Source organism: Artemia franciscana, unplaced genomic scaffold, assembly GCF_032884065.1.
Source record: "Artemia franciscana unplaced genomic scaffold, ASM3288406v1 PGA_scaffold_30, whole genome shotgun sequence".
Lineage (NCBI taxonomy): Eukaryota > Metazoa > Arthropoda > Branchiopoda > Anostraca > Artemiidae > Artemia > Artemia franciscana.
The window spans coordinates 1,886,408-1,912,064 of record NW_027062662.1 but is presented as its reverse complement, the minus strand read 5'-3'; the positions used below and the strand labels follow the sequence as shown (position 1 = coordinate 1,912,064).

The 25,657-nt window shown below is 35.8% G+C and overlaps 2 protein-coding genes across 2 annotated transcripts in view; one reads left to right on the top strand and one right to left on the bottom strand.

Annotated features, from left to right (window-relative positions):
• Positions 1–18,937, bottom strand: LOC136041569 (ubiquitin-conjugating enzyme E2 S-like). Its single transcript, XM_065726255.1, has 5 exons — positions 18,818–18,937; positions 10,239–10,386; positions 7,329–7,519; positions 4,611–4,739; positions 1–610 (listed from the first exon to the last, which is right to left on the bottom strand). The coding sequence occupies exons 1-5, from the start codon at positions 18,824–18,826 to the stop codon at positions 446–448; spliced, it is 642 nt and encodes a 213-aa protein (XP_065582327.1). The 5' UTR covers positions 18,827–18,937; the 3' UTR covers positions 1–445.
• Positions 18,938–19,099: 162 nt separating this feature from the next.
• The window catches only part of LOC136041609 (ATP synthase mitochondrial F1 complex assembly factor 2-like), a 41,792-nt gene continuing 35,234 nt past the window's right edge, over positions 19,100–25,657 (top strand). The window contains exon 1 of the mRNA XM_065726318.1: positions 19,100–19,193. Within this exon, the coding sequence (XP_065582390.1) occupies positions 19,133–19,193 (61 nt within the window). The 5' untranslated portion in view covers positions 19,100–19,132. The remainder of the gene's footprint in view (positions 19,194–25,657) is intronic.

Here is a 25,657-nt window from a genome sequence, read left to right as displayed (position 1 = left end):
TCAATCTTAAGCGTGTAATGTTGATTAAAATGAACAAAAACACCATATAAATTTTATACATAGACACTGGGAATAATTTCTATACATAAATGTGTATCAATAGCAGCTACAAAGGGGCACGTACACTGGTGCTCATTTCTGGGTGTGTGTGAGTGTGTGGGGGAGGGGAATTGAAACTAAATTGACAGCAAATTTCATAAAAATTAAGTAAAATATCATAAAGTCACAACAAAATCGTTTTAATTTTTTTCCAGAAGGGAGGGGGAGGAGGAGGAAGACGATCTAGGCTCGAGGTACTTTAAGTTGAATTTGATTAAAGACACAATACAGTACAATCGCAAAAATTAGAATTCACCTCTTATCGAACTAAATCCGCCATCATTATTGAAAAGAATTGATCAACAAATTGACGAAAATAAATTTTCACAGTTTAAATTAGATTAATTTAAAGCCTTTTTAAAGTTTTCTTTTTCTCTTTAGCAGCTAATAATTTCTTCTTATCTACCACCATTGAGTTTGCACTTAATGGCTGTTTTGAAATTGCTGGTTTCTTTGATGCACTTGGCCCATCTTCTTCTTCTTCCAAAGGGGTCTTGGACGTCCGACCACTCTATAAGAGAACATTGTGATAACTTCAGAAAAAAAAGGATTAATGTAAGATGGAGAAAGCATGGAACCAAAAATACGATAGAAAGGCCATTAGGTAGGGGGTTATACATCCATATATTATATTTAAGAAAAAGGCCGAACATTTACGGACAATTTATGGGACTTTTTGGCGATCGATAGTAATTTGGCAACCTCGACCGCCGCACTTTCTGACTAAAGAGCTGTGAAATGGAGATCAGTACTGCCAGTTTGGACCATGAAATCTGGTGCCTCATTTCTTGGCTTCCGTTTCCCTTTTATTGCCGAAAACGGATGAAGTTCTAAAGGTCACTGACAGGGAGACGACAATGTAAAAATATTGTGCGTCATGCCCGTTTTTCCAATGACTGACCGTGTTTCTGCTCACTCACCCTAAAAAAGTTTCCGCTTTTTAGCTAAGGCCCCCTCCCAACACCTGAATTTGCTTTAGTTTTAATGTAAACCCCTTCGACAGGGCCGTATCCAAGATTTTTTTCGAGTTAGAAAAACATTTCAAGGGATATCAACCCCTCCTCCTCTGGATACGCCATTGCCCTTCAATAAGATCTTCAGAAACTACTTGAATTAGTGCCGATCTCGTATAAACTTCAGAGACGGCTCATTTAATTGGAAATTGAATGTTCTAGTTCACTTTTTAAAAGACAAAAGAGATCCTAGGGCAACTAGCCCCTCCACTCCCTTTTTCCTAAAATCCATACGATAATAATAACAGATAGCCATTTTGTTAAAAAATAGTTCAAAGGTCAGATAAGAAAAACTCAGGTGTTGACGCAGCCCCCCAGGGCCCAGGGGTAGGCGTCATATGTTATGCTCTGGGGGCATATATGGTTTTTATGGAACTTCGGAGAGAGCTTATTTGATTGGAAATTGAAAGTTCTAGTTCACTATTAAGAGTCAGAACAGATCTGAGGGCAACTAACCCTTTTTTACCCAAACCCATCCGATACAAATTTTGAGACAGCCATTTTTTAAACAGTTCAAACATCAGATAACAAAAACTCCTGGATAGTCAACACAACCATCCAGAGCTCGGGCGGAAGTGTTTTAAGCTATGTCCCAGAGGCGTATAAGGTATTTTTATGTAAGGTGGCTCGGTCTTACGCGGTAACTTCGATTTACAGTGCAAGGGCTGTAAGTTTTTCAAGTTGCTCATTATTACTTTGATCATTTGTTTACTTTGATACCTTGTTAGATTTGATCCTTACTTTACTTTGATATTGTTACTTTTATGCTAGATTTGAAGATTTGATGAGTTTGATGTTAAAAAAATCTTATTTTGAAATAAGGAGTTTTTTTTTAACTTGAAACTTTTTGCAGTCAAAACCGAACAAAAATTCATTTAAAAAACTTTTCGAAAGTTTTTCCTCAATTCTTTCCGAATGAATTGGGGTGTACTTCTAATGAATGGTGTCTTCACTACATATACTTAAGTGGCTACAAAGTTCAACAAAATTAGTTTACCTTTTTTTTTATTATAATGATTGGGAGAGCAGAATTCAAAGACAAGTGAAAATTGGATTAAGCATTGGTTGTTGGACCACGGTCGTCTTCAGGGAGTAGGGGTTCTGTACTTCTAATGAATGGTGTCTTCACAGGGGTATGGATACTGCCTGTTTCCCTAACGGTAAAAGTATCGTTCTCTTACTTAAATAACCAATTCTCTTACCTAGAATTATCATTCTTTTATTTAAGTGGCTACACAGTTCTGCTGATTGTTAGAGCGCAGTCGTTTTCAGGAAGTAAGACTTAAGTAATTCTACTGAATGGTGTCTTCACTACAAACAGGAGTATGGTTACTGCCCGTTTCTCTAACGGTAAAAATATAAGGCCTACTGTGTAATTCGCGCTTTAATAAAAAGGAACTATATTACAAATATTTTATCCTGTTCTTACGACAACCTTGAAAATAAACTAAAAATGGCAATGCAACTAGACCAGGATTTACCAATTGGCCCACTAGGCCCTGCGGCTTTTATTATTCCCAAAGTTTTTGGGATTTCCCCGAAAATGTTGCAAAAACGGAGCGGCAAAACCGCTTGGTCCTAGAGGCGTCAAAGCCTTAAATCCGGCCTCGGCGAAACTAACTCGGAGCTGGTGAGCTTCAGCAATAGATATCATTATATACCAGTATTCAGTTTCATTTATCATTTCTTACCAAAACTGTTAATTTATTTAGGAACAAAAAAAAAACATTTTGAAAAAGGGAATTTTGAAAAACTTGAAACTTTGACAATCAAAAACGAACAGATATTACTTAAAAAAAACCTTCCAAAAAGAAATTTTCTACAGAAAAAATAAGGGATATATTAAACTTAAGACCAGAAGAAATAGAAACCTACAATAACTTAAACTCAAAACAACCATAAATTACTATTAATGAATAAACAAAACCCGAAACGAACAGAAATTAAATAAACAATCAAAGCAAAAAACATAGTACAGGTATTAATACAAAAGAATAAATAAATCTCAAAACGAGTAAAGCTTAAGTTGAATATGTAAATCAAGCTTAAAACGAACAAAAATACTTTGCTATTGAGGCATAAATGAAACCCAAAACGAAAAGAAATTAAACAAACAATAATAGCAAATAAACAAACAAATAATAGTTACTAATATAAATGAGTAAATAAATCTTAAAACGAGTGAAACTTAAATTGAATTTGCAAATCCAGCTTGAAACGAACAAAAATCTCTACAAAGAAGAGTATGGGTTTTGCCTCCTTCTTTCAGAGTAAAAGTCTAAGACCTACTGCGTCATTAGCGCTTTACGGAAAACGAATTATATTACGAACATAAAAACTACAGTAAAATCAAATTTTGAACTGATGAGCTTTCAACAATTAATATCATTATATATCAAAGATTTAGTTTAATTTTATTAGTTCTTTCCAAGACTGTTCAAGACACATATATCTTCATTATAAACTCAAGAAAACTCTTACAAACAAGAAGAAAACTCTTCTTTGTAGAGATTTTTGTTCGTTTCAAGCTGGATTCGCACATTCAATTTATGTTTCACTCGTTTTAAGATTTATTTACACATTTATATTAGTAACTATTATTTGTTTGTTTTGTGTAATTGTTTATTTAATTTCTGTTCGTTTAGGGTTTCATTTATGCCTCAATAGCATTTTTTTTTTATTTGTTTTAAGCTTGATTTGCGTATACAACTTAAGCTTTACTCGTTTTGAGATTTATTTATTCATTTATATTAGTACCTGTTGTATGTTTTTTTTGCTATGATTGTTTATTCAATTTCTGTTCGTTTTGGGTTTCATTTATTCTTTAATAGTAATTTATGGTTGCTTCGAGTGTGAGTTATTGTAGGTTTCTATTTCTTCCGGTCTTAAGTCTAATATAGCCTTTACTTTTCTTTAGAAAACTTATCTTGGGAAAGTTTTTTTTCTAATTAATCAGCATAAAAAGTCGATTGTTTTGATGAATTGATTTTTATCCAAATCCCGTTTTTTAAGAGTTTTAGCTACTATTGGCCAGAGTCGCTCCTTACTTACAATTCATTACCATGAACCAGTTACAAGGTCAAACTGTTTTCAAAGCTAATCTTTTCAAATATCGAAGTTTCAAAATTACCACGGGAGAATAATAAACATAATAAATTTAGAGCACAAATATAGAAGCTAAAAAATATCGTAAAATAAAGTGTGTATAATTAAAAATACAGTCACGTAGTCACGTATACTGGTGAAAGCATATAGTCCATCTGTAACAATCTTGACTTGATCTTTAAAATCCTATTAATACGTTCCTTCAAAAATTATTTAATTAGCAAGTTTCTCGCCATTTTTGCGTAACCTTTTCCCCCAAACCCAAATACCCAGCAAACGGGCCTGGATCAACGTACTTAATTATACCTTCAGTTTTATTTCAAATGAAATAAAAAGAAATCAGACAGCAAAAACATCAATACTGTTGAAAAAAAGAAGAAAAATTTAACCAACCTGTGCATGAATCTCAGTCATCAATCTGGCCCTTGAAAAATAGTCGTCGTATTTTTCCAGCAATAACTTTCCGGCTTCTTCATTTAAAGCTGATTCAGCATTAGGAACAATTAAAAGACATTTGATAGTCTAAAAAAAAAAGAATAAAAAAAAAAATCGTATAAACCGAAAGAAAAGGACTTGACAGCAAACCATATTCTGAAATCAAAACATATTTGCGTAAATGAATAAGTCTGAAGCAGTAATAATTTGAAGTTGCAAGGTTATATAGAAAATATTTACCATGCCAAAGTTTTGAGTTGGGGGTCGAAAAGGAGTCGTCAGCGAGTCACCTAGCCTTCAACAATTAATAGAGTAGGACCAACAGTCGTCAAGCGAATCACCTAATGACGACCAAGTAATGACGACCAAGGAGTCGTCAGCGAATCACCTAGCCTTCAACAATTAATACAGTAGGACCAACAGTCGTCAAGCGAATCACCTAATGACGACCAAGTAATGACGTCAGTAATGACGACCAAGGAGTCGTCAGCGAGTCACCTAGCCTTCAACAATTAATAGAGTAGGACCAACATAACAGACAGCATATAAAACTCAAAATTTCCAAAAAGTGAACAGAATGTAGGCATTTACTTTTTAGTGTGATAAATCAACGACTTAGCAGCAATGTATTGAAAAAAATCTTTCCAATTTCAATCTATCATAAGCAAAATATTATGTGTAAAGGTCAAAAGAAAAAAGAAGTTAATTTTTGAAAATACGCCAATCAAAATCTATAAGTATTCAAGCATTGAACAGAATTAGCAGTATAGTCCAAGAATAAGATCAACTAGCGATCTAACTAGCGTTTTGGGTCACAGGGGTTTCGTCCATCCCAGCCGTTTGCATGATTTTTGTTTTTGGTAGACTTATGTGGGTGCAAGTCGAGAATGCCTTGTCATTGATCATAGTCTGGGCTTCCGAAACAGATTCAGCATGCATGTCCACGTCGTCAGCATAGTCAAAATCCGTGATGGGGAAGGACAGGGTCGCTGGAGCACCTTTATACTTATCAAGGACCTTATGCTTATTCAATGGATGACAAAATTGAACAAACTCGGTGAGAGGACACAACCTAAACGTACATCCTCCTCGATCAGGACCAAATCTGAAAGCTCGCCATCAACTCTGACTTTAAACTTTGTTATAGCATAGTATGCCCTTAGCAGACTAATGATCTCCTCAGGTATACTACCCTCTCTCACTTCTTCTCATACTGAATCACGGTGGACTGAATCAAAGGCAGTGATGAAATCTATGAAGCTTTGGATTGTTTTTTTGCTGGTGTTTAAACCAGTGTTCAAGGATCTGTCACACGCTAAAGATCTGGTCACTACAGCCCAGAGACCTGAATTCTACTTGGATGGGTCGCGTTCAGCTGTTTCTAGTATTATTGCAAACAGCTTGGAAGCAATAGGGAGAAAGGAAATCCGTCGTTAATTTTTACAATGATAGCTAGCCCACTTCTTGAGGATGGCGCAAGTCTCGTCACATCACTTAAAACCGGGGATGCCGTAACCAAGTTTTCACACTGTATCACATTCATCACCACCATTACTGGATATTTCTTGAGGACAAGATACACCCCAAGGTCCCAGTCTTACGGTACTCAAAGTGCGTTGGCCATCACTTTGCTCGACGTGGAGCTCAGGGATGTTTTCACTCTTTTGAGGTACGCTAAGTGATTTCCTATATTGCCTAGGGACAGGGGGTCGAGCCTCGTCGCTTAGAGCTCCGCCACCGCAGTGGAAATTTCCAGGCTTAGCTAGCCTCTTGCTCCCACTTAGTGTCGGCAATCAGCTTCAAACAATGATTTGAACCAACAATAACAGCCAAAACAGTAACACAGTTCCTGCGAGTCTTCACAGCTTGGCCGACCAAAAACATAACCGACCAAAAACATAACCGACCAAAAACAACGGAAAGAAAGACAATAATTAAAAGCCACAAGCGGAAAATTCAAATGAATTTATCAAGCAATAATTAGATACAACCAATTGGAGAGAAACAGTTTTTGTGTTTTAAGCCATTCAAAGAATGTTCATAGGAGCAGAAGTTCAGGCATATAAACAAATTTATTTGGACTGGAGGGTAAATGGAAGATATATTAGTTAAATTTGAAAAAAAGGCAGAGCCTAAAGACATATTTTGAAATTAAGACCAAAAAATAACATCTTGATTTTTCAAGGGGGATAGCCCGATTTGTATGCATACCTGACGATTTTACTTCTATCTCACCTATTTTTGTAAATTTGTGGTTTGAATACTTCTTATGGTTCTGGATAAAATTATTTCACACGGGAGTCATTAATATTTTTGTACTATTAAGTATACATGGATCTTCATCAAAATGCAGTTTATGACAAGGTATACAAGTCTTAAAATATATTTTTTAGGCTTAGGAGGGTAATTGATAAGTTAAACAATCCAAGTTCTTGACAGAAATATTTCTTTTCCTTTGGAATTGTCTAAGATTAACTACAACACGGAGAGTCTTTTTCTACGATAGTAGATTAAAGATGTCTGATTAAATGTAACTTTTTTTTATATTAAATGTGATAAAATGTTTTGATTAAAATGTTTTAGCTCCTTGAGACACATCTTTTTTCCTAGCATAGTGTTTAGTGTCTAAAACGTTCTTTGAAAATACCTTATTATGATTCATTAAAATGGACTAACCAAAAGAACTTGCTTAATTCCCAGGTCTGGCTTCCAGTCTTTCTTCAGGGTATTGACACATATTTCTCCATTTGCAGCCACGTTGGGGTGAAATATTTTGGTTAAAAAGTATCCTTTGGGTGGACCTTGGGGAAAGTCCCTGCCTAAAACTAATTTGACTCGAAATGTTCCACAAGCATATGGGGTTCCAGCTATAAAAGAGGACAAAACATGAAAACACATTACATTTTATATTAACATGTTATATGCATGAGCAATATATTATTTTAAAATAACATTAAATAATAAATTATAAACCAAGCACTAAAGGTAAGTGTAATCATATCTTGGGCAGAAGTTATATTTGTTCCAAAAGCTGGTGGGGGGGTTAGGGTTCATCATTTTAAATTTAAGTTGACTTTAATGTACAAATAATACATTAGACGAACACTTTTAGTTGTTTTGTCTTGTGGGGGAGGGGATACATACTTGACCCCTATGGTCAAAAAAGCTAAAGGGATCCGTTACAAACTTCAAAAACACCCCTACACAAAATTTAATATAGACTAAGACCTCATAACTAGCCAAGGGCATAATATTACACAAATACTTCTACGCCATGGAACCTTCCTGCGTCAATTCTCAAGCGAAATTCGTAAAACTTTCTTTATTATGCATCCTGTCTTATAACTGAAAGTTTGTATAAGAATGTTCAAAGAAGCCATAGCACGAAACGAAATTTTCACAAACCATCTATTTTGAATTGGGAGGGCAGAGTCCACAACTTGCCAAAGGTGCCGTGGAAATAAGAAGGCATTTGACAGAAGTACGTCCAGTTGGGACAAGGTACCATCTTGAGATATTTCACAATGTTAATGTCAAGCTGAATAACTTAATAAGACAGTGAGAAGTTAGAAAGCTGGCAAGATGTAGAGTATCTCAATGTCCCCAAACCACAAACTAAGTGTAGTCGTTTTTAAGTGTTGAGGCAATGTACCTTTGAGGCCAAATTTTATATCCAGTTTTGTGGGTTTTCTGTAACATTAAGTTAAAACTAAATTCTAGTTCTTATTAATTTATGGAAAACCAAATTTGTACTGATTTTCCTAATGTAATGCCAATGATACCTGGAATATACTATCATAACACTAATAATTTCATTTTAACAGTTCATATAAAAAACGAAAGCAGAGCAATGAAAAAAGAAAGTAGAAGAAAACAAGAACCCATCAACACAAAAAAAAAATTCATCAGGACTGGAAATTGTGCATAAGTTGTAAAGGCAAAAATTAGTAACAGGTATCAAGAAAAGAGGCTTCAATCATTTCAACAAAGACACACCCAGAGATAAAAAACCAAGACTTATGAATGATGTGTTTTTACTTGTTTTTTCCTTGTACTACAGAAGCAGAAAATTAAGATGGAGAGAAATTATTACACACAAAAAAGGTGTATAGGCTATATTGTTGTATATATATATATGTAAATATATGTTATAAATGGTATGTATGAATGTGTGGAAGAACGTCATAGGAATATTAGGAAAGTTGTATGTATGCATGGATGTTGAAACGTATGTATGTTGTTTAAATATGCAATGAACATATGTATGAATATTATTATGTAATAGTATTGTACAAATTATGGACAGTATGTATATTGGCTTTGTAGTCATACATAATTCATTTTATTCAGAGGTTTGATGTGGCCAAGGCCTGACAAAACAGTGCAAATATTCAGTCATAAAACATAAGTAAACAGGTGTACACAGGACTGGCCTTGAGGAGGTATCAAAGTATTATTCGCACTGGAGGGCAACTACAATAGCCTCTTAATTATATGCGGGCTAACAATCCTCTCTGCAGCTTAGGGATAAACTTGTTCCTGGGCCTGCTATCTGTTTGGCCACCTTTCAATAATATATACCATATTTCATGAAAGATCAGCCAACTTAGGTTGCTGAGGGCAGGGGCACAAAACATTGACCCCAGGCACTGAAGAACCTACCTCTGCCTCTTTATCTATTCATTAATTGTCTATTCATATCTATTCTATTCTTATCTACTCATTATCTATGCTCATCAAAGGAAGAAATTTGAATTATGTACAAGCATTATAGCAATAGCATGCATTATGCAAACTGATTAAGTTACAATATCATAACAACTTTATATGAAAAAAAAACAACTTTATATGATAATCATGTAATCATAACAATAACTATTTCAAACATTTAATGCTTACATTTTTGAATCTAATTTGAATTAAAACCTGTTTTGTTCTATTCCTGACTATCTGCAGCTACAATGCCATTCAATCCTGTTTCCATTCAATCTATTTAGAAGTGTAATTAATTATTTAGAACTGAACCTTCCAAAAACAATAGACATTTAATCATTTCAGCTGTAAAAAAATAAGTAAATTGGTATTTAAAAGATCTATAAAGTATTTTCATTTTGTAACTTTTATATTAGTACAAAAACCATTTAATTTCTTTCCAAAGGTTTTTTTTTTCAAGAACAATATTAAATTATTGAATCTAATGAGAAGACTAATTCTTCTAGCATAAGAATGGATACATACCCCCTGTCAGGGAGTATGAAAGATTCTCATTACCCTTGATAATGTGCTACAATGAAATTGAGCCACCACATACTTTGGCAACATCAAGGACAACAGAAAACAATCAAAGCCTCAAAACATGCTACATTTTTAAAAAAAAACAAAGGTATCAATTTAATTATAAATAGACCCAGGGAGGATGCATTAGATAATAGTTATAAATATTTAATAATGTTTTTTTTATTTTATTTCAGGTACCCTCTTAAAATATATCTATATAAACATGCCAACTAAAGATCTGGGATGTCAAACTATTATTCTAATGACCACAGCATAAAATGCACTCATCAACAATTGTACATAAATTACCTGGGCCATCAATTGTTGCCTGAATATCTGTAATATCTTCTTCTGAAACATGTAGTTTGATTCCTTCTAAAGATTCTTCAACGAGGGCATTTAATTCCTTTGTAACTGCTCTTATGGTCTGAGGGGGCAAGTTTTCTAAATTTGAAATCTAAAAAAAAACAACATAATAATAATAAACTTTGTATTGCTTCTCTAGTCAACCAATCTAATTAATAAAATTTGGAATCTGTAGATCAACAAACAACAAAACTAGTAAACAGACTTACCAAATCTGGCATATTCTACCTTACTCCAAACGTCCAAAACACAATCTTTAACACAGTCAAAACAAAAGGTATGCTATGAAGTTCTGCCAAAAGCGCTTTAACAGAGGGCTACAAAACAAATCCTTCTCCAATCATGCAGTTGACCCAAATACTGTTATGTCCCCTAGCATTGAAGCCCTCACATGAGCATTAGACAGAGGTTGGTATACCATGTCATGATGCATAGTTTGAGATGTCCCTGATAAGCAGAGTCACCTACATTACTGTTGGACATCTTTATGATTTGTCCTTATTTCTGGAAGTATGACTTAAGGTAATGATAATGCAGCCAAATATACAAGTGGGCACTGTAACAAGTATCTAGAGTCTACAAAAAAAAAAAAAGAAAAAAAAAAAAAGAAAAAAAAAAAAAAAAAAAAAAAATCTTAGATACAACTCTACCTATGAAAATGAATACTACAGTAATCATAAGTGATTTACTAAGTGTTAAATCTAAAAATAACCTATGTGATACTTGAAAAAAAAAAATTACTTAATATAAATGTGTAGCCAATACTATATCATAATTAGTCCAATGGTGCTGATTAGCCTAAGAGTGATAAGGCTTCAATGTGTTCATTTCAGAAACTTTAGCAGGCTCATTTGATTGTAAATTGAAAGTACTAGTGCTTGTTCTGAGAGTCAAAAGTAGCTGGGGGAGGGGGGCTACTGACCCCCCTCAAAAGTCATCAACAAAAAATTCTGATATACTGAAATTTTCAGAATAGTGAAATTCAAATTCTGAAATTCTCAGAATAGTTCAAAGCTTCAATAAAAAAACCTATGTGGATAACATGACCCTTGGGGCAATGGCTGTTAGTTATGCAAGTGGTCTTTTACTTATGCATAAGTTTTGCTATTGAGAAAGGGGGCATGTTTAAACTGGGGTCTCCGAAAAAGTTAAGGGTATTAAGGCAAAACATTCAGGAAAAATTGAACAATACCAAAACACACTTTGTGCATGCCAATTATCAAAAGGGCATATCTAAAATATCCCAGGGACAGTTTAGCACAATGCAAAAACTTTCAATACTACTGTTAATACTACTACTACTAAGGCTATGAAGGTGAAACTTTCAGGGAATCTTGAACTGAAAAAAAAAAAAAAAAAAAAAACATCTTGCAAGTGGGTTGTCAAATGGACATATTAGCAATAACTCAGGAACAACTTGGAGCATTAAGTTGAAACTTTGAAGGAATGTTGAACTAGCCATAAGATATTAAATTTATACTACTACTGTTATTATTTCTAATACTAAGGCTGCTACTATGACTGGCTGCAACTACAACTATTTGTAACTGTGACTACAACAACTTGTGATTGTAATTACTTACAACCCTGGCTACTTGTGACTGCAACTACTTACAGCTATAACTGTGAGTATTTACAACTACTCAAAACTGCAACTGTGGCTACTGATCACTTAGACTGCATCTACCTTTTATGATAACCACAGGGTTTGGACAGGTCGGTTCGTTTCAAATTATAGGGCCTGTCCTATTTTTATAGGATTTCCCGGGCCCAAATATAGGCCAACTATGGGATTCGGAAGTCCTTGGGATCAGATCTGTGGTAGATGGTGTAGGATGCCTGGTCACATAAATTACCAAGTTTATCCCAATCCCTCCAATCTAAGCGTTTTCCATGATTTTAGGTCCCCCTAAATTCCCCCAAATGTCACCAGATCCGGTCAGGATTTAAAATAAGAGCTTTTAGACACGATATCCTTCTAAATATCAAATTTCATTGAGGTCCGGTCACCCGTTCATAAGTTAAAAATACCTCATTTTTCTAATTTTTCAGAATCAACCCCCCCCAAACTACCCCAAAGAGAGCGGATCCGTTCTGGTTATGTCAATCATGTATCTAGGACTTGTGCTTATTTTCCCCACCAAGTTTCAGCCCAATCCCTCCAGTCTAAGTGTTTTCCATGATTTTAGGTCACTCCAAACTCCCCCCCAATGTCCCCAGATCTGATCAGGATTTAAAATAAGAGCTTTGAGACACGATATCCTTCTAAATATCAAATTTCATTAAGATCTGGTCAACCGTTCGTAAGTTAAAAATACTCCATTTTTCAATTTTTTCTGAATTAACAGGTCGCCCACTCCCCCTCCCCAGATGGTCAAATCGGGAAAAAGAATATTTCTAATTTAATCTGGTCCAGTTCCTGATAAGCCTGCCAAATTTCATTGTCCTAGCTTACCTGGAAGTGCCTAAAGTAGCAAAACCAGGACCAACAGACAGACAGAATTTGCGATTGCTATATGTCACTTGGTTAATACCACACAAACACTATACTACAATGAGATTAACTGAACAGACGGACCAAAGGACGATGAGGCGATAAACAATAAGAAGCTGATTCCAACAACCTTCCATGCAGGAGGGCCAACTTTGCCCTTCTATCAGGGACATCAAACCTACAAATTATCTTACCATTGCTATACCAAGGGGGGAGATAAAGTAAAAATTTACAATATCTGAAATAAAAAGTCTGAATCTGATTAACATCATTTTTCTTTAGAAGGGGATAAAGACCAGATAGATAAAGGACAGAAATGTTTCAGGTGGAAGGTCATTCCATGGCTTCCACACCCTGCTGTAAAATGAATGTTGGCCTATTTTCCTTTTTGAAAGTGAGGGGTACAATTTATGTGGGTGATAACGGGTCCTATTAGTGTCATTAAATGTGAAGAACTGCGATGTACTTATATTATCAATGCCTTTGATTATATCAAATGTGTTAATAATGTCTGCCCTATCCCTTCAGAATTGAAGACTTGGTAATCCTAGCCTGTGCAGTGTATTTTCATACAGCAAATGTTTCAAATAAGGTAAAAGCTTAGTTGCCCTTTGCTGTATTTTTTCAACCCTTGCTCTGTCTTTTTTATTCAGAAACAGGAAAAAACAGTCACTAGCGTATTTTTAGGGGGGGGGGGGCGAAATTTGTCATAAAATGCGTCCAATCAGGTGCAATTTAACCAAAAATTCTTAGGCCTAACGGCCGAATTGCATTTATTCTCAAATTCTTTGTCACTCATTTATTATAAAAGATTGTCGAAAAAAAAAAATCGATTCTGACTCCAGAAGTCGAACTGATCCGTTACCTTGCAGAAAAGCATCACCTTAATTAGGTTAAAAACAAGAGGCAGAAGGACAATGGAATGGAGAGGGGAGAGGGAAAAATAGCAAGACCTCTTACATTAATGACATATAGTTTTATTTTCAAGTTTCCCTTAACTTCTCCAACCATAGAATTCAGAAAGCTTTTCTGTAAGAGCCAACAGTAAGGCAAAGAAACAAAAATTTTCGTCCCCTAAACCCTGCCTAAGCCGGGGACGAAACTTTTTACATTTCTTTCGTTTTCTCAAACTTGCTTGACATTACTAAGATTTTTCTACATTCAATAAGAATAGCAGACTTATATACCACGGTTGTCAAAAAATCTCTAGCCCCCACTCTTTATAGGCTACTGGTACTTATGACCTTTAGGTGGGACGACCTTTTGGTGGGCTAAGTAAACATATGAGGGACTGTCTTGCTGCCGCTCTTTCTTCTAAAGTCATTTGTTCATATGTACAAGGATCAAGATAAGCTGCACGCTGGTAGAGCTCCAACTTGAATCTAGGATTTTGCACAAAGTACTTTTTTAACTGCATAAGCAGCTGATCCTTCAGGCGATTCTCAAACAGCCTCTTCAATCTCGCTTCACAGAAGCTCACCAATCCCTTGATCAGCATGTGTGCTTTGCTTGAAGTAGTGTAAGTGGACCCACTAGCCAGTTTGGTGGCCTCTTCAAAAGGGCTCAAACAACTTGTTGCACATTCTAAAAGTGACCAGTCTTGCTCAGTAAGTTCAAGTTCTCTAATTTTCGCATTGCAAACATTTACATCATAAAATTTCTGTAGAGCAGATTTTCTGTGTAACATGGAACTAATCATCACGTAAGTGCTATTCCAATGCACTTTCATATCATGAGGGATGTGACCACTTAGTCCTATTTCTTTGCAAAGCCCTTCAAAGAGGTCATGTTGAATATTTGACTTTTTTAGCAGCTTGAGTGTCCGACGCAACTTTTTGAGTGCACCATTGAGTGAGACTGAGTCTTCAATTTCAGTAAAATCATTTGCACCACTGGCCCATTCATCCCATTCAGTTTCTGTGTCGGAGTCGTACTCTTCCAAGTCATATACATTTGAAGCAGTGTCAACAATGTCTGAATCTATGATATCAGGAAGGTCATCTTCTGTCAGACCAATCTCTGAGGAACATTGCTCTCTACTAGTGCCTTGTTCGGGTTCACCTTCATCATCTGAATCACATTCCGGTGTTTGCTCTACGTCAAATTCATTTCTCCCCAAAATTTGAGGCCATTTGTGACTGAGGTGGAGGCAGTGGCCAAAGCAAGATGAACGTTCAATTCCACCAATTTGACAAGCTTTTATGACGCTCGAGCCAGAATCAGTTACAACACAGAACAATTTGTCTTCAAGTTCAAATTTCTTCAGGGCTACTATGATTGCTGCAAGTATATTTGCTGCTGTATGCTGAACCTTGAGACGCTTAAAGTGCAAGATGCAACTGTGAACTACCCATTTTCCCCTGACTAGCTTGGGGTAATTTACTGTCACTGCCAAGTATCCTCCCCTGTATATGGCCAGCAGTCAAATGTTATAGATACCTTTCGTGCCTGATTCATATCCAATTTCAGTTTCAACAGTTTCTTTTTCTTTGCTTGAAACACATGCCTTTTTATGGTACAACCCAATGGAGGCAAAATACTGCCTGTCAAGGAGTGTATCAGTCAACGCATGGCTTGCATGTCAAAAATGGAAAGTGGTAACTTGTCTGCAAGTACTGTTCTTACACACTGTTTTTTCAATTTAAGTTGACTTGAGCGGTTGCGCAACATCAGAGAACATATATCTCTAGTTCCTTTTCTAGAGAAAGAAAAATTGCTCTTTTGGTTCTTTGGCTGTTCTTCAGCTATCCCACATCCTGGCAATGAACCCTGTACTGTACAACAAACAACAGCTTCTGGGCCATTGGCAACATTATCCATGTCCTGCTGTGCTGGTGCAGTAGAGGCAGATGACTGTACTTTCACCTTAATCTTATGAACATTTTCCAGGTGATTGACAAAATTAGTAGAAGAACCTCCACTAGCCTTGATAGTCTTTTTGCAAACCTTGCAGGTGATGCTGCATTTGTCTTTCACACCATAATTAGCCCAAACTGGCTTTTTCCTTATGATTTTAGGTAAAACTTCTACCTCTTCATCAGAGGAAATATCCATGACAGTTTTGCAGTAGTACCTGAAAGTCATTTGAATCAGTTTTTTTTTAATTACAGACAGGCATTTGTCCTACAAGAATCCTGATACACCCAGTCAGGGTGACTAATTTTTGCATACAATGTAGTTATCAACAATGTTGTGATGATTCTTTTGAAAAAAAAAATCAATGTGATATTTGAATTCTGCATGTCCAACTGTGTGGTACTAGGGATAAAATAAGTCTGAGTTACAGCATAGTACAAAAAAGAAAAAAAAGGAAGAAGTTAAATGGGCTTGTGCTGTATCTGGAATGAGCTGACTGATAACAATAGGCATGGAACCCTCACGCCTACAAAAGTTCAAATAGACTAGCATGGCTAGTCTAATTCAACTGTTCATAATTTTTACTTTTAGGATGCTTGCTCCAGCACACAAAATTAGATGAAGGAAGGACTAATTTTTGCATACAATGTAGTTATCGACAATGTTGTGATGATTCTTTAAAAAAAAAAAATTGAAAAAAAAATCAATGTGATATTTGAATTCTGCATGTCCAATTGTGTGGTACTAGGGATAAAATAAGTCTGAGTTACAGCATAGTACAAAAAAGAAAAAAAAAAGGAAGAAGTTAAATGGGCTTGTGCTGTATCTGGAATGAGCTGACTGATAACAATAAGCCTAGAACCCTCATGCATACAAAAGTTCAAATAGACTAGCATGGCTGGTCTAATTTAACTATTCATAATTTTTACCTTTAGGATGCTTGCTCCAGACCACAAAATTAGACGAAGGTTAGCAAGGAAATCGAGCTTCTAGTTTAGATGTCACTATAATTTCACCTGAATATCAAAGAAATTACTCTTCTTGTTGACAAAGGACAATTTTGGTATCATACCTGCTAGATAGTGCGGCATTCAAAAAAAAAACAAAAAAAAAACAACAGAAAACAGATAAAAAAAACAGAAACAGAAAAAAAACAGAACAGAAACAGGTCAAACAAAAACAGGTAGCCTGTTTCTGTTTTCTGTTCTGTTTTTTTTGTAAAAACAGAAACAGAAACAGGCAAGAAAAAACAGAAACAGAAAACAGAAACAGTGCCAATGCTTATACCATACTGACAAATTGTATTTGAGTAAAGGTTGAACTGTTGTTTTCTAAATGGCAATGAATGAACAGAGATTAAACTTACAGAAATTGCATCTAAGACATAATAATTGATAGTTTGCCTTACAAGTTACTTCAGAGACATGCTTGTCAAACCTAAGACTCGAATAAAAATGAACACCAAGGTCAAGGACATTTTTAACAGGTAAAATTGAATGTCCAGCAAGATGGTAATGGTAACTTTGTTCTACTTTGCCAAAGTAATGGACAACCCTACACTTATTTTCGTTGACAAACATGGAGTTAGCATTACACCAATTGTGCACTGGACACAAGTCTTTTTGAAGCAATGAAGCTTCATCTAAATTTGTCAAGGAACAGTAAAGCTTTACATCACATGCAAACATTTTAACTGTGGAATGGTGGACAACAAGAGGCAAGTCATTGATGGAAAGGCAGAAAAGTACCAGACCAAGGCAACTACCTTGTGGAATGCCACTTAAAACCATCTCAGCAAAGGACAAAGCTTCACCTACAATCACTTTTTGCACCCTGCCTGTTAGATAATCACCAATCCAATTCAACATTCTGGCACCAAGGTGATATACCTCACACTTTTGAAGTAAAAGCAGAATGGAAATTTTATCAAATGCCTTAGAAAAATCTATATTAATGCAATCAAACATGAGACCTTCATCTGCCTTCCTATGGAAGTCTGTAATCACTTCCAAAAGCAGTGTATTACATGAATGTTTTTTACAGAAACTGTGTTGAGATGGATGCCAAAGAAGATTTGATTCAAAATAATTTTGTATTCTCTTGACAATTAGTTTTTCCATAATTCTGGAAAAAATTGAAGTGTTTGATATTGGTATATAATTTTTAAATTGTGTTTTTGTGCCACTTTTATACAGGGGTTTAATTATTGCTTTTTTCCATGCCAAAGGGTGAGTACTAGATGCCAGACACAGATTATACAATATGTCAGTGGTTCAGTGAGTACTATAGCCTATTTTTAGTTCTGAAAATGTAATCTTTGTTATTTGAGTAGAATTTTAAGCTGTACTAATAGTTTATTTTCTTAATTTAGGAAATGTATTTGCAGATCTCTGAAACCTTACAAATTAGGATTGGGCATAGTTGTGAAAATGAAAACCATTTTTTTGTACTTCATTAAAGTAGAAGATATGTTTTAAAAGGTTTCATTTCTATACCACAAAGATTTCTAAAGGTCATCAAAATTCACTGCCTTTCAGTAGGAGAAGCAGAGGTAGGTACCTCAAAATACCTTCCCAGGTAATACTTCAGTCTGTAGACCCATCCTGCAAGTTTCATTTTCCTAACCTAACCCCTTTCTGAAATAGCAAAAAGTAGCTAAACTAGAATTTTACTGGGCTTTCAACAATGGTGTACTTCTTGTTTGTTCTAGTATCATTTTTGAGGGGTTTCCATCTTTCCAAAATTCCTGCAAATTAGCCTATGTTTTCTAAATAGCCAAACATTTTAGCTTAGTATTAGGACTAACTAATGAAAATAATAGTTACCATTACAGAATCAGCAAAAAAAGCAATTTATTCTCACTAGATATTTTTTTAGAAGCACATTTTAATTCAATTAATGAATTTGAATTTCAATTAATGAAATGAATTTCAATTAATAAAATTCAATTAAAGAATTTGGAAAGATTAAAAAGAAATCAGGTGACATACTCACTTTTTATGTGGGTAAACTACATGAATAGCCTATATTTTTACCTGGACTAGGCCTATCTGATTTTTTTCTTAGATTGGACTAAACTCAGCCCCCTTGATCAAAATTTTTTTTTAGAGCCAAATTTACTACATAAATATGAAACAAATTCACAAAAAAACATGATAAAATGAAAGCTTACACTAGACATCTTGACAATATTATTGAGGGTATAGATGAGTTTCTAGACTTCAAAATTAGGTAGGCCTATGACATGGCTCTACAATTTATGAAATCCTGTGAGAACATTTGAATATACATTTTTCGAATGAGGTTATTTGGGTATAGTAAAAAATGATAAAACCAAAAGCATATTTTGTTATTGTTTATTGGATTTTTTATTTTATACTCAGGTTACGTCCTTAACCTTTAAATTATTTATTATTTTATCATCCATTTATTTTACAAAAGGATTTGAGCATTTCGAAAATTCCGCATCAAGATTTGAAATCAGAAAATGAGACATATTTTACTCCTTTCAAGATATTTCCTATTCAAAAGGAATATTCATACTCAACGTACGTTGAATTCAAAATCTAGTAATTTCATTAGGCCTATTTATCATCAAAATAATATTCATAAGAGTCTAATGACTTAAATGTTACTGTTAGTTGTGTTAACTAACGTTAATTATCACTGTTAACTGCTAGATTTAACTGTCAGTAATTATACTTAACTATTTTTATAAAAAAAAGTACAAAATAGATTTGATAGATTTTCTGATAGATAATAGGCTAGTCCAGACCATGGTCAAATACTATACAAGCTGGTAAAATTCTAGTTAATTGACTTCTTGGTACCTTGGAAAGGGTTTAGTTTAGGAAAATGAAACTTTCAGGGATGGGTCTACAGGCTAAAGTATGTCCCGGGAAGGTATTTTGAAGTACCCACCCACACTCCTCCCTCTAGAGAGCCCTAAAATTTGCCTACAGGGCAGGTCTATACCTATTGAAATTTTGACAAAACAACATTTTACCTTAATTTTCAGTTACTAATTGCTTTTTCTCTGCCTTTAGCTCTGAAAATGCAGTTCCCATTAGCCTATTTGAGTAGAATTTTGAGCCATATAAATGTTTTTTCTTTTAATTTAGGAAATGTAGCCTATTTGCATGTCTTTAAAACCTTATAAAATGGAATTGAACAAAGTTATTGAGCAAAAAGGAATTGAAAAAGCAGGAATTGAGGAAGATAAAGGAATTGAGCAAAGCAGAAGATTGATTTTGTAAGGTTTCACTTTTATAACACACATATTTTTAAAGGTCATCATAGGTTAGGGCCCTCTAGAGGGAGAAGGAGTAGAGGTATTTGCTTCAAAATACCTTCCCGGGACATACTTTAGTTTGTAGAATCATCCCTGAAAGTTTCACTTTCCTAACCTAGCCTAAACCCTTTCTGAGATAGCAAGAAGTCAAGGTAAAATTGGTGCAAACAGTATTACTGGCTTTCATATAAAGTGAATATACCACTTGATACCTTTTTTTATGCTCTTTACTAATATAATAATTGCTTCTACCACAAATTCAGATTTAAGCACTTTTTGAACTCTTGACCTCTTAAAAATGACCTATATATGGGGTCATTATAAATCTGTAATAGCTTAGAAACAAATTTGGGCTATATTTATTTATTTATTTATTTTTTTTTTAATGTGTGCACACATCAAATTTTAATGAGAAGAGAAATCACCAGTGCAACAGCACAAACACATAAAAAACAGCAATGGTTAGTTTATGTATATAATATATGCTATGCTTTACCCCCCCCCCCCTGATGTGCAAATATATAGCCCAAATTTGTTTCTAAACTATTACAGGTTTGTAATGACCCCATATATAGGTCATTTTTAAGAGGTCAAAAAGTGCTTAAATCTGAATTCACAGTAGAAGCAATTATTATATTTGTAAACAGCATAAAAAAGGCATCAAGTGGTATATTCACTTTATATGAAAGCCAGTAATACTGTTTACACCAACTTTACCAAAGTCAATTAACTAGAATTTTACCAGACAAGCTACCAAGCTGGAAAACTTTGAGCCTCTGAAAATGTAGCAACCCTCTTTTGGTATAAAGGCTTAAAAAAGTCTTCTGCATCACTTGCAGAACTTGCCTAGCTATAGGTGAATATGATGTACAGCGGGCTTTTGATTCGGGTATCCATTCTCAGAATATGGTTGAGCTGAGAAAGTCCGGAGTTGACCGTGCTATTGTCAAACCCTTGAATGACATGTATAGTAGGCTCAAGGTCCGTATTAAACTGTCAGGTAAATTAAGTCGTAGGTTTGCTGTGGTGAAGAAAGGTATAAAACAGGGAGCCGTATCATCACCTGATCTGTTCAACAACAGCATATCGACGGCCCAGTCAAAAGTGGCCCCTTGCTGTATTTTTAAAGGCATTGACGTGTCCCTAGTTGGGTTTGCAGATGACCTTCTAAACTTTTCAAGAATTTTGTCTTCTTTGGAATCAAACTTTAAAATTTTGGAGATGGAGTATGATGAAATTGGGTTGAGTTTTAATGTGACAAAATGTGAAGTACTGTTATTTAACTGGAATGCCTCTCAACCCGAAATCCAACTAGGGTCACAGGTGGTCATGCCCTCTAAGTCAATTGTATACCTGGGTCTGCCGATCGGTGAAACTCTTCAGCATACACGAGCACTGCTTGTAAAGCACATCGAGAAGAAGATCAGGTCAGCTTATGGAGCTTCGGTTTCCTCCAAGCGTAATCTAAATAGGTCGCTGCGTGCACAAATATTTGTTGCTGTTGCCTTACCCCATGTTCTTTACGTTTCGCCGTTCTGGAAGTTACTTACAAATTCGAATAAAGTAACTATAAGAAGAATATTCTTCAGGTACCTCAAGTTCCTACTTGAGATGCCATTAAGAACAAGTAATTCTTACCTAACGAGGCGGTATTCAGTACCTGACCCATTTACTGCGGTGGAAGCGTGTCTTGAAAAGTACCGTGATAGAGTAGAAGCGAGTAACCACCAGTGGACCGCCATTCTTACATAGTTGTATTATAGTTCCTTCGTGATTATTTTCATTTCAAGAAGTTTCGTTGTGTTTTGTATGTGCGTTTTCTTCTCTTTTGTTTTTTATCCGTCTTTTGTTCAATTGTGACGGGTTTTTCCAATATATTTATTTATTATTATTTATTTATTTATTTATTAGGCATCTAGGCTATGGGCTGTTGGTGGCATTAAATAGGGAGGATTATTAGAGGAGAGATTGCTATGACATGCAGTGCATAGGATTTCATCCATACAAGGAGTTGCTTAATCCACCTCAGGTTCAGAAATTGGGTAGTGTATCATGTTTAAGGGTCTCTCTCTTGGGTTCCAGTGCTATGGTGAAGGGGTCAGAGATGTCTTTCCCATTTCTGTGTAAAACTTTTCCAGATTCTGTTGCTAACTAGGATGATTTAATACATCTGGCTGGTGGAAGCTATGCTCCCTTGGACAAATATCTGTTCCTGCAACTGTATCTTGGTTTAGCACATTCTCAAAATGTTCTGCCCATCTTTCTTTAACTCTTTCCTTATTACTAGCTGCGGTCCTGTTCCTATATATAACTAGGACAAGTCCAGATTGACTACTCTCTCAATTTATTAACATGCCAGTACAAAATTTTACTATTTTGCTGTCTAGCTATATCTTCCAGATCCTCAGCAATTTTATCCACAGGCTCCACTTCACACCTCCTTAGTTTATGTTTTAATGCTTTCTCCACTTTCTTTACATTGCTTTTGTTTTCATATGATCTATCACTCAGATAATTTATGTACAAAACCCTTCTTCTCTCTATTAAAACATAAAGCTTTTTCACTAATATTCCTAGCTGCAGTCTTAAGTTTCTTCCCTAAGACACCATGAGCAACTTTGCAAATTGTTTTTCTAAAATTATTCCAACCATCTTCCACATTGTCAAATCTTGAACTCTTGAGTTTCCTATTCAACTGTTCCTAGAAAGTTTCTCTCAAATTCTCATCCTAGAGTCTATCAACATCATAACTTTCTGGGAGGTAGATACCCTTCCAAAATTTCAGCTTTAAATTAACCCTAGACACTACTAGAGTGATCTTTACTTTAGCAGTACTCTTTTTATTGTCTGAAATAGTGAAACAAAATATGAAAAGTAGAAAAATGATCAAAATATGTGCTATTGTAAAATAAGCAAAGTATCTTGTATCTGTGCTCTGGAAATTTTTAAGTTTTTAAGTCTTTGAAAAGTATTTTTTTATCCTTACAATAGTTAATTACATTTCTTTATGCCATAGATTCGAAAAAAAGAAAAAACTGTCAAAAGAATCTCATTTCTTTTAAATTAAAATGTATCATATATATCTCTAAAAAAAACAAAAAAAACTATTTGTTGTCTGAAATAGTGAAACAAAATATGAAAAGTAGAAAAACAATCAAAATATATACTATTATAAAATATGCAAAATATATTGTAATCTGTGCTCTGAAAATTTTTATATGATACTTTTTAAACTTAAAAGAAAATAAGATTCTTTTGAAAGTTTTCTTTTAATCTGTGGCATAAAGAGATGTAATTAACTATTGTAAGGTTAAAAACAAGAAGAAGCTTAATGAGTCTACTACTCTTTAGGGGCCTTTCCAGGCCACTCAGTGTGTCCCCAGGTAGTGATGGGGAACAACTTACAGATATGTAGGGTACCTCCAATGGAGACACAGACCAATGGAGACACAGACCAATTGGGGACCTTTTCCCTGTAGGTCCATGATAGACACTAGGGCACCCTTGCCAGGGGCCATAAATACAGTTGGAGGAGGAAGAAAGCCCCTCAAATGTACACTCTACAGGGCCCAGCAGTGTGCCCATGTGTCCCATGAGTTACAAGCCTTATCCTAGTAATGGATTAAATTACATGGTGAATTGATGATGCACAAAACCATCATGAGGGGATCCTCTATAGAAGGACAACTGTAGCAGGGCATAAGATCCAGATTTATGGACAATGACCTCTGTAATGGGCCGTCTCAACCCTTTTGGGGTACCTGCGAGACTGGGGACCTTGCAGTCAACTTTATTTCCACTTGGGGAGCAGTGGCCCTCAAGGATATAATAGCCTAGTAAACAACACAGCATTTGTATGGGATTCTGATTAATGGATAATTCTTTTGGATGTGCACCTGGAGTCGATGGGATCACGGCAGAGATGCTGAAAGCGTCCCTTCGAGCCTGCATATTCGTATGGACTGCTCTTCTAGTGGCCATCTGGAACAACGAAAAAGTCCCAAAAGATTGGACCAGAGGTATACTGGTCAAACTCTTCAAGAAAGGCGATGCACAAATTTGTGACAATTGGAGGGGCATCAATTTGATGTCTGTGCCTAGTAAAATACTAGCCTCAGTAATACTACAACGCCTAAGAGCAGCCCTAGACTCACATCTCAGGGAAGAGCAACATGGGTTCCGACCTGGTAGGTCTTGCTCTGATCTTATTTTCATTCTTAGACTGATGGTGGAAGAGTCCAGAGAATAGAACAAAAAGCTGTACCTGCTCTTCATTGATTTTGAAAAGGCGTTCGATTCTGTTGACCGAGACACTTTATGGAAGATTTTGAAATATTACGAAGTACCTGATAAACTAGTCAAAATGATAATCGCACTATATGAGGATAGTGAATGCTGTGTATGCACAGAAAATGGGGACACGCGTTTCTTCAAGATAATGTCTGGTGTCAAACAAGGATGTGTCCTATCCCTGTTTCTGTTTGTCATTGTAATGGACTATATTCTACGGCAGTCTTCAGGCATTGGAGTGAAGATTAGCAGCCAACAGATCTCTGATCTGGACTTCGCAGATGACGTTGTTCTTCTTGAAGAAGCGAAACTGCGACTACAGCTGCTACTCGACGCCATAGACGAAAAGGCCGAGAAAATGGGACTTGCAGTAAATGTCAGTAAAACAAAGAGTATGGCCACATCTGACTCCCCACTCATATTAAAATGCAAAAATAAAACTATTGAGCAGGTCAAGGAATTTAAATATCTCGGGAGTTGGATCGAATACGATGGTGAAATAGCCAACAAAATCAAGAGGAAAATTGGTCAAGCGACATCAGCTTTTAGCAAGTTGAAACCAGTCTGGCACAGTAGTAAATACTCTATGCGCTTGAAGCTCCGCCTCCTGAATAGCAATGTGATGTCCATCCTCCTCTATGCTAGTGAATGCTGGAAACTAAACACCCAGCTAGAGAAACGTGTCCTAGCCTTTGGAAACATGTGCCTTAGGAGAATCCTGAACATATCATGGCAGGAAAAGGTCACCAACATAGAAGTTCGCCGACGAACGGGTCAGCCATTTGTTACTGACCTTCTGAAACCTAGGAGATGGACATACCTTGGCCACGTCCTCCGTATGCCAGAGGATCGACTCCCGAATACAGTATATGATTGGCGTCCCGAGGGGAGGCGAAAAAGAGGTCGACCAAGACTAACCTTACGACGACAGTACGACCAAGACTTGAGAAATGCGGAGTTGTCTCTTCAACCACAGTGGGAGGACGTCACGGCTGCAGCTCAGCTCCGAGATGTCTGGCGAGGTTTCGTAGACGCCCTATGAGCCACCCCTGGCTCTGGAGGATCTAAGGTCTAAGGTAAGGTCTTTTGGGCTTGGTCTGTTTTTGGTGGGCATTTTTGGGCTGAAAAATCTCTTCCTCGCTAATTTATCTACTATGGGTTGCCTCCCTGTAGTAGCATATTTGTAGGCATTAGTATATAATAAATTGGAAATAATAGGCTAGGGATTGTCTGTATAGAATTTTGACTCTTTTTGATTGAAGAGCATCATCAGGTACCAAAAACCATGTTGTGACCAAGATGGGCCCAATATTGAACAAAGCCTCCATTCATACTGGAGGTCCCAGGGACTTCATGTTGTCTGGTTCTAAGCTGGCTTAAGCACTTTGATGTTGACTTGAGAAGATATGTTGATCACTGTTCTGCAATGGT